We start from the raw sequence: 9613 nt of genomic DNA, 5'->3' as shown, positions 1-9613 counted from the left end.
GTGGAATGTATATGAGAGCATTCTCATTCCCTACTCTGGTATTTTCCTGGAACTGTGTTTCAGAACTATGTAATATGAGGATCCCACAGCTGGCACATCTAATGCCTCTCATAAGTCCAGACCAGTACTTGGGGCTTTTCTTGTTCAAGAGCATTATAAATGTAGAGAGCTTAGTTTCTCAAAGAAATAACTGATAGAACTCTCAACTCCATTTTTTAAAAATATCTTCACTAACTTTATAGGCTAGCACAGTGTTTCTTTCTTCCATATCCATATAATTGGAGTACTACTTACTATTCTACTTTTTGAGAGTAGCCATTCTAACAGCTGTGCTCATGCAGAAGATCTTATAGTTGGATGGTGCACTAAAATTCTGATGCAAGCTTTTTAGATTCCAGGGTGCCTTATGCTCACTGGAAAAAAAATTGATGTGCACCTATTTTAGAAATAAAGAGGGACCTGTGATTGTAACCATTTTTCTTCACTAATATTCGAGATTTTAACCCATTACAATGTTTGCACACCAATGTGAAAACACTCCTTTTTGTTCTAGGGAGATTTGCACCTGCATAGTTAACACTGCTTTCAATGCTTTGAGGTTTCAGATGTAGTCCATTGAATGGAAAAAGTTAATATCAGGACAAATTACTTACAGAAAGAATTGGTAATTTCTGGTGTAATTAGTAAAGTGAGCTGGGTGAGAGAGCTCAGGAAGTGCTAAACTGCCACTTTGGGTTTCAGTGGTGGTCTGTATTTCCCTGTTAATTTTTGGTACTGTCTAGATAAAAGTTGAACTGTCAGCAACAGCTATTTGCATTTTTAGAGAATGTTGCCAAAGCCCTCTAAGGGATTAAGGGGTTCCCTTAAGATTTAACACCTCTTCCACTCTGGTCTAATGGAATAAAGCCCATGGATATTGCATGGCCATAGAAAACCACTTATTTGTTTTCCTCCCTGGAGTAAATACTCATGTATATCTTATTCCTTCCTCTGTGTGTACAGATAAATTAGCATTTAATCTACAGGCAATATATTTCAAACCCAAATCAATCTTCCTTTATTTATATTAACACTGGATTTGGGCATTTTGTTCCAGTAATTTTGCATATTGCTCAAATTAGGAAAATCTTCAAGTGCATTCTACTTGCCCTATGTAGTTTTCTGTATTGTGATTTCTTTATCTTAAAATTACTACACTTTTGTAATATTATAACATGCATTAGTGTCAGGTAATGATCACTAGTACATTTGCTCTTATATATGACACAGTTCTTGTCTAATTTTATATACATTCAACTTTCCAGGAAAATCTTAGAAGTTTTTTCTTTGATTTCTTCTTTAACAAAAATTAAAGAATGGTAAAATTATGACCAGTTATTATTAAAGGGTACCTTGGGGAAAATGATCATTTTTATAATAGTTTTATCCTATGTATATATGTTGAATATTTGAGTCTTTTATGTTCTTTTCTGTATTTTTATTTTCTCAAATACTGCAATTCTTTTTGTAAACATACTTGCATATGAAATGCAACATTCATGTGACATCAGCATAAAATATACATGGTATTTTATTGTATTTGTCAAACTGGATATAATACATCAACAAATATTCTAGCTCCTAGAATTTACATTTTAAAAATTTTAATAATTATTTCTTCCTCTTTAGCCATGTCCCTTGGTTTCAACTCTGGAAGAATGTGGCTGTATTCTCATGTACAGTTGCTGTAATTTTAGTCTCTGATTCCTGTGTGGGTGTATCATATACATATGATTGCAAAACAGTTTCTACAAATGGATAATAGAAGCTTAAATTATTATTTTCCTTTTTTGTGAATGCACTTATTCCAAATATTCATCAATATTATTTAATTCATCTATATGATGTGATTTTATTAAATGTTGCCTAATTTCTAAAGATTTTGAGTTTTTATGATTATTGAACACTTAGATATATCCTTTAATGTGACTCTTCAAAAATTTTTTGTTTTTCTTTTGCAATCTGTTGTATTTCTTCTTCTTATAAGCATTTGATTATATGTGAGGGAATTTGGGTTTTTTTACTTGTCAGTTTTGCAGCATTTAATGTTATCATTTGATGAATAGATTTTTTTGTATTAATATTTTGTAATTCATAAGTTTAAGTCTCTTACATTGTATAATTTTGAAAACAAAAAAAACCCATATTTTTGTGATATTAGGAACTCAACCAAAATGTCTTAATGCTGAGCATATTCTCAGCTCTGTTTTAAATTTTATTTCCAGATGGGGTTTGCTCAATTTCTTCAGTTGGCCTTAAATTTTGAACTTCATGCTTTAGACTCCAGAATAGTAGATATTTCAGGTGTGCACCAGCATATGAACCCTATGTTTTGTATGTAAACTTTTGAGCTTTGTACTTTCTTATATATTTCAGTATTATTTATTAATAAGTTATATTCTGCATTTAATGTGTCAAAATATGTTGTTATGTTTTATGAGTGATGGGATAAAATAGCATTTTATTATCACACTATTTTCCCAATATCCTAGCATGTTTTAAGAGTTTTGTTGTTGGTGTTTTCTCTAGTTCCATCATTTATTTTATTATGAGGTTTACCCTGATTGATTTTACTTCATAACATTAATCATGTGGCATCATGGTATTCTGGTCAGCAGTAGACTTTATGTACAACCATGTATTTAGCAAATATCTTAGCCATGTACTAGTCTATACCATCTAGATTCTGTCATTGCACTCAGAGAATTGGAAAATTGCAGAAGATTCTTAGGATCAATTTTCCAGAGTGTATTTCCATAAAGTGACAAATCATTATATATGCCTATATTTGCTATACATACTGTATAATTGATATTTTTTTTATTTTTTGAATTTTCAAATTTGCTAGTGCTTTTTAAATTGTATCTGCTTTTTTTTTATTTGTACTGAAGATTGAACCCAGGGGTGCTTAACAATAAAGCCACATCCTCCGTCCTTTTTTTATATTTTATTTAGAGACAGAGTATTGCTGAATTTCTAAGTGCCTCACTAAGTTGCTCAGTACAATATATATATAAGACAATATTATATATAATATTGTCTTAGAATTTATGATCCTTTTTTCTTATCCTCCTCAGTCACTGGAACTACAGTTGTCTATCACTAGACTGGGCTCATTTGCTTTTTAAAAGCACCAACATTGATACTGGTAACTCTGTGTTATGTTTATCTTTAATAGCTTCTAATTTTTCTCTTTTGCTTAGACTTTCTTTACTTTTAGTTTTTAAATTTTACTTATTGCTGATATGTGAAATCTAAAGCTCATAAAGTGGGGAAGGGTAAGAAAAAAAAAGATCAGTAGATTGCACAATGGTAAACAAAAAATAAATAAATGAATAAGTAAATAAATAAAAGGGACAAGGATAAAAATATAAAAGATATATATCTGTAAGTGAATCCTAGCATCATAACCACCAACAAGAACAGGATTTCAATTAGGATAAGATATATCCCATGCTTGCATAATACCATAAAAATCGATTTTACTGTCAGGTAGAACTAGAAATAACAAATAAAATTAAAAAAAAATTATAATTGTTTAAAGAGCTATACATATATTTTATTATAAATATCATACAATAAAAACATCAAAGTTTGTATATATATAATTTTGTATGTTAAAAATGTTAAAATTATAAAAAGGAAAATTCAAACAGGATTGTTGTTACTATTTTTTTATATTAATAACATACATAAAAACCATAAAATGTTTGAACTTAAATAAGCTATTAAATATTTCCATTAAGTGGTCTGTCAACCTTGTTACATTTCAAAATTTCTCTTATACCGTGGATATTGGAATTACTAGAGATCTCAATACACATTCAGAATAGCCAGCTCTATCAGAGAAATAACAAATAAGATTGTACACATTAATAAATCTTTTATTAGTGGTTGTACAATAAAAATTTGAGGATTTCCTTTTTAATTGCCATGCTTTTCTCATCTGAAAAATATATATATAATTTAGATCAAGATATAAAAAATTACAATATATATATATTTTTGTGATAATGCCTGAGTTTTATATTGTGTTTTATACATGAGGAGTATGTATACTTAAATCACTTTTTCTGCATAAGTAGATAATAATTTCATTGTGTTCCAAAACACTACATACATGATAGTCTACTAACTCTCATTTCAACTTTAATTACATTACAGACTGTGCAAATGTTCATGTGGTCAATGTGTTATTTACCTATTCTTATTTTAGGAACTGTTAACATTTATGGATATAGCCATTGATTTTACTGAAGAGGAGTGGGAATGCCTTCAGCCTGCTCAGAAAAATTTATATAGAGATGTGATGCTAGAGAATTATAGAAACTTTGCCTTCCTTGGTAAGATTAATTTCCCTTTGAAATTATTAACTAGTAATTATTATTTAATTTACTTCTGTTGCAGGGTATCTTCTGGGAACTTCTCTATGAGTTTCAGATTTGTGTTTCAAAGAAAGAGGGCATTTTTAGTACAGATATTTTACTCACTCTCTCTCTCACTCTCTCTCTCTATCTGTGTATATATATAATTTTACTCTTTAATCTGTCTCTTTCTTTGTGTATTACACATCCTTCACTTTAGATAAGTAGTACCTAGTATAATTTAGTGATGTAAACTATTGTAGACTACACATAGCAGGGGACACAGTTGAGTCATTCAAATGTCAAGGAGAAAACCAAACTAAAAAATGTTGAAAGAGTAGTTATCCAGCAGATGAAATTTTCAGAAGCTTAGATTTATTTATTTTGATTGTAATCATTGAACACATACTTCGCTATATTTATCACATTTTCAAATTCCTATTTTCTTCTTTAGTGATGTCCCAGTTTTTTCAGATTAACCATCAAAACTTACCTTTTGTTGTGAGGGCCAGCATGATCCATTTCAAATTTTCTTGTGAAGAAACCTTTAAAGAATCAAACAGAAGAGAGAGACACACACAAAGAGTGAAAAGGACAAAAACTGGCCACCCCTCTTAATAGCTGCACATACAATACCCCAAAATTACATAGCTTCTGATACCATGACTACATTCTAACTCAGTGTTTCTTTAACCCCAAGTGCTAGCTAACGAAGATTAGGTACAGTTTGTACAAATATAGAGTCCCTTATTCCTAAGGACATTACCACAGAAACTAGACAGTGCCCCTGTAGAGTTGTCTTAATAGCTTCAAGGAGCAACTGCTGGGCATTACAATTTTGGGACTCAGGGTGCCAGTTACAATCACTCCCACACTTGTCTATTCCAAGGTCAGAATACCTAATACCTCCTCTTTTTTTAAAGGCCTTTTGAATAAATAATATTACTTATCTCCTTAATGCTGGTGGGGGCATAAAATAGGGCAGGCATAGACAACAGCAAGTTCCAACATCAGTAAACATCCACCTATGAATATTTTTCACCCATATGAAATTGAGTAAATATGAAGTAACCAATTCAAAAAGTCCAAAATCCATCATCTTGTTTAACATTATTAATGATATCTTTAAGGTAATCTAAGTCTTTTGAAATAAAATTACTATTATAACTTAAATTGAAAGAACACATGTTATTAAACTTCTGATATCCTTTATGATGTAACAATAACAGACAATCAATTGCCACATGATTGTCAAGTATGGCTTAACAATGTTGTTTTTGTTCTTCATTAAGCATATTTACATCCATGGAGGCATGACTAATTCTGTTTATGAGAGCATAGGTGAGTTTCATAAGCCCGTAGAGCTAGTCCAGGTAAACCCAGCAAGGAGAATGTCAAAGCATTAAATTCTGCCTTAGAGAAAAGCTTCACTGAATCATCACAGTTTTTATCAAGAGGCATAGACCTTTTATGAATAAATTTCACAGGATGGTGACCTATTAAATACTATGTGGATGGTAAGGACACATTTTTCTGCTAAGACAACAATGAATACCATGAGACATTTTTGCAGGTATATAACAATTTTATGCAAGTGAGTCAAGATATTGTAGTGGGTTCTAGAAGTCCAGGATTTGACAGTACTGAATTTCCCAGAGCTGGTGTACAAAAACAGAGCAGAATTGTTATTAAGACCAAAGCATTTACAGAGTTTTGTGTGAGTTTAGCAATCCAAGCAGTAACAAAGTTATCTAGAGTACATTCTAACCTCATTTTAGCCAATACCTGTTGAGCTGAGGCTGTTATTGGTTTTATATCCCCCCAAGTAACTAGAATTCAAGTACCTTGGGGTCCTCTTTTAATGCTTCTCCTCTTTTGAGGAGAATGATTATTCTCTTGTTTGGATGAACTCTTATCTTCCAAGGTTAAATGAAACTTAGAAATCAGCTTGTGAAGTCCCTGATGTACATTTATAATTGCTATTTTTCATGCATGAAGCTAGAGTCCAAACAGGACATGTTGGCATAAGTGTAGCAGTCTATGCTTTTCCCCAAATGATCTAAGGCATAGGATCTTGTCATGCTGGTCAGGTGGAACCTCATATATTACATATTTTTTTTTTTTTTGGTAATGGCTGTTTGAGAATAAAATGTCTATTCAATGCAGATGACCAATTTTGAGTATTAACTTTATGTTGTATATTGAGCACATTAACTGTAAATAAAAAATAGTTAATGCATATTAATATAAGAGAGGCTAGATCTTTGTTTCTGTTCTAAAAGGCAAGTATTAGGATACAATTTGATCACTCAACAAAAGCTAATCCAAAAGAATTATGAGAAATTTTGTGATTTAACACTATATCTCATTGATTAAAATTTGTGCAAAAGAATGAGATGTAAAGGCAGGAGCATAATCCATCTTTAAAGAAATAGGGCCTATAGGAGCAGATCATGCTTGGTTTCTTTCCATGCTCTCTGCTGGACCTGACTTGATATTTTCTTGTTTTAGATTCAATTCTGTTAGTAAATTTTTTATTTTGTTTTGTGTTTTGCAATAATGCATTAGTAATCATAAATATTTTGAAGTGAATAAATCATTATATTTCTAGTTTGTAATTTTTTTATATTTTTTATTTAATTTAATTTTGATTAGTGATTTAATTTCTGGATCATTGTTTTTTTTTATTGTGGCATGCTTGGATTCTTTTCAATATATATATATGAGAGAGGGAGAGAGAGAGAGAGAGAGAGAGTCTTTGACTATAATATCAACCCTACACAAAACACAGTGTGTGTGTGTGTGTGTGTGTGTGTGTGTGTGTATCCCACTTCTCTTTATATATCCTATAGGTTTTTAATTTTTACAGTATTTTACAAGTTGCTTAGACTTGTCTTAAACTTGGTACTTCTTGATAAGCCTCTCCCATATTGGTAGAATTTCAGATTTGCACACTAGGAATGCCCCTCTCATTTTTTCTTAAAGAATTATTCACATAAACATTGTGCTCATTGATGTTAATATTTTTCTATTTGACTCTCTAAACTTTTTTAAAATAGTTATGTAGTGTTCTTTGAGTAATTCATAACTATCAGCATCCTAATGTTAAATTCTTAATGTTTTTTTTTCTTTTTTGTCATTTGGATTTATCCATGCTTCTTTTGGTTTATATTTGCTGTACTATTTTTTATTTGTTCATTAAAGGAGCCATCAGTAGATAATATAGCCCATTTTCAGAAAAAAAAGTATAAAACTTTTAAATAATAAAAATAGGCAAGAACAGTGCTGCATCCTTGTAATATTTGCTAATTGGGAGGACATGAAAAAGTACTTCATGTTTGAGAGAAGTCACAGAAATTTAGAAATAGCATGGCTCTAACAATTTTAAAAAGATTTGTGTTGTTGTTCGTGATATAGAATTTGTGCAGTAATCTCTAGCATTACACATGAAACATTAAACGTTGGATGACCTAAAGATCCAGAATTGCCAGTACTAAATATGTATCCATGAACAATTAAATCAGAAAATTGAAGAGATACCTCTGCTTTTGTGTTTAGTGCAAACATTTTTCTCATTATTAAAGCTAGGGACTCAATGTGTGTGCCCACCAATGTCAAATGTATAAAAATATGTACTTATATACTACTATTATTTAGTTATAAAATATTTTGTCTCTTAAAGTGTTATAAGAAATATATGCAGGACTTTGAATTAAGTGAAAGGTGGCAGGCAGGTATTAAGTTGTAGGAGCATTTGATTCACATGTGGAAGTCAGAAATTCAGTGAGCAAAATTTTGCTCACCAGGTACTGTGTTTTGTGTAGGGTTGATATTATAGTAAAAGTCTTCATATTTTTATTTTATGGAGCATAATAGGTTCAAGAGTTTTATTTTACCACATAGTGAGTGTATTATGTTCTTCATAAATACTAGTAGAAGGAATACAATACCTTATAAGAACAAAATTGATAATTATATGAAATAATGATTGTGTTAATGCATTCTATTTAGTAATTTTACCTTGTATATATAGATTAAAATACCATGATATGTTTATAAATAAACAAAGTTGTATTTGTCAATAAAGGAAATTCTCATATCACACCAATAAAAATATAAAAATCAATTTATTATACTTGATTGTCATGTGTTGAATTCATCAAAATATTATAGCCATACACTATGCAACATTTTTATAATCTTTTAAAATGTTTTATGAAAAAATTTTATAGACATATATGTGTATATTTCTTAGTAAATTTTTTTGTTCATATTTCTTGTTAAGAGTCCATTGCCTTTTTACCCTTGTTGAATATTTATGGTATTATCACTCAAAATCTACTAGTTATTTTCATGTCTCTATGTCATGGTAGACAAAAACCATTTTTTGGACACTCTTTGAAAAAGCCAGAAACGTTTGTATATGTTTCACATTTCTCTTATTCTACTGACAATGAAGGTAGCTGGTAGATATTTCCTAAATACACAATACTCTCTTATAAAGGACAAAAGGCTGTTAATGATACTTTTCTAAATTTTATTATATTACTCTTCTTACTGATGTACTCCTCTTGGATACTGTGGTCTCTACAAGAATTTGGGTAATATTCTCAAGGTAATTTTTCTGTACATTTTTTATTGAACTAATATATTTTTTGGATTTATGGTGACTTTGAACTTACTAATCTGCTACACTCCTGATGTACTTATTTTACCTTAATTACATGTTATGTATGCCAAATATATATATTCACCTAGTCTAATAGGTATTGTTTTTTAATTTTTTTTTTTAAATTTCAGCCATGACTCCTAATCATACCCAAGAATATTCACCAGAAAAGTGCCTAAAACATATATTTCATGAAGTGATAAGTGCAAAATATAGAATTTGTGATCTTGACTATTTACCACAAAAGAAAATATGGAAAACTACAATTGAGAGTGAACACCAGAAATCATATAAAAAATCAGGCCTTGATCACCACCAGAGAATTTATACTGGAGAGAAGCCTTACAAATATAAAAAAAGTTGCAAAGCTATTAGTAAAAAAAAAGGTCTTATTTACCAAAGAGGAACCCACAATGAAGAGAAGCCCTACAAATGTAAAGAATGTGCCAAAGCTTTTGGTAAAAAAATCACACCTTATTTACCACAGCAGAACACACACTGGAGAGAAGCCCTACAAATGTAAAGATTGTGGCAAAGCTTT

General features: G+C 30.4%; 1 protein-coding gene across 3 annotated transcripts; it reads left to right on the top strand.

Moving 5' to 3' along the window:
- The first annotated feature begins 2195 nt into the window (after positions 1 to 2195).
- On the top strand, positions 2196 to 9604 carry LOC125614906 (zinc finger protein 571-like). Of its 3 annotated transcripts, none has more exons than XR_007345478.1 (3): positions 2196 to 2343; positions 4256 to 4382; positions 9204 to 9604. XR_007345478.1 is itself a non-coding variant. In XM_048797753.1 (2 exons), the coding sequence occupies exons 1-2, from the start codon at positions 4271 to 4273 to the stop codon at positions 9593 to 9595; spliced, it is 504 nt and encodes a 167-aa protein (XP_048653710.1). In that variant the 5' UTR covers positions 4043 to 4270; the 3' UTR covers positions 9596 to 9604. The 3 variants fall into 3 exon arrangements, 1 of the variants encoding a protein (XP_048653710.1); XR_007345479.1 differs by lacking the exon at positions 2196 to 2343 and adding an exon at positions 2994 to 3187; XM_048797753.1 differs by lacking the exon at positions 2196 to 2343 and having other exon boundaries at positions 4043 to 4382.
- The last annotated feature ends 9 nt before the right edge of the window (positions 9605 to 9613 follow it).

This window comes from Marmota marmota, unplaced genomic scaffold, assembly GCF_001458135.2.
Source record: "Marmota marmota marmota unplaced genomic scaffold, marMar, whole genome shotgun sequence".
NCBI classification, from domain to species: domain Eukaryota; kingdom Metazoa; phylum Chordata; class Mammalia; order Rodentia; family Sciuridae; genus Marmota; species Marmota marmota.
This window is presented reverse-complemented; position numbering and strand designations above follow the sequence as displayed.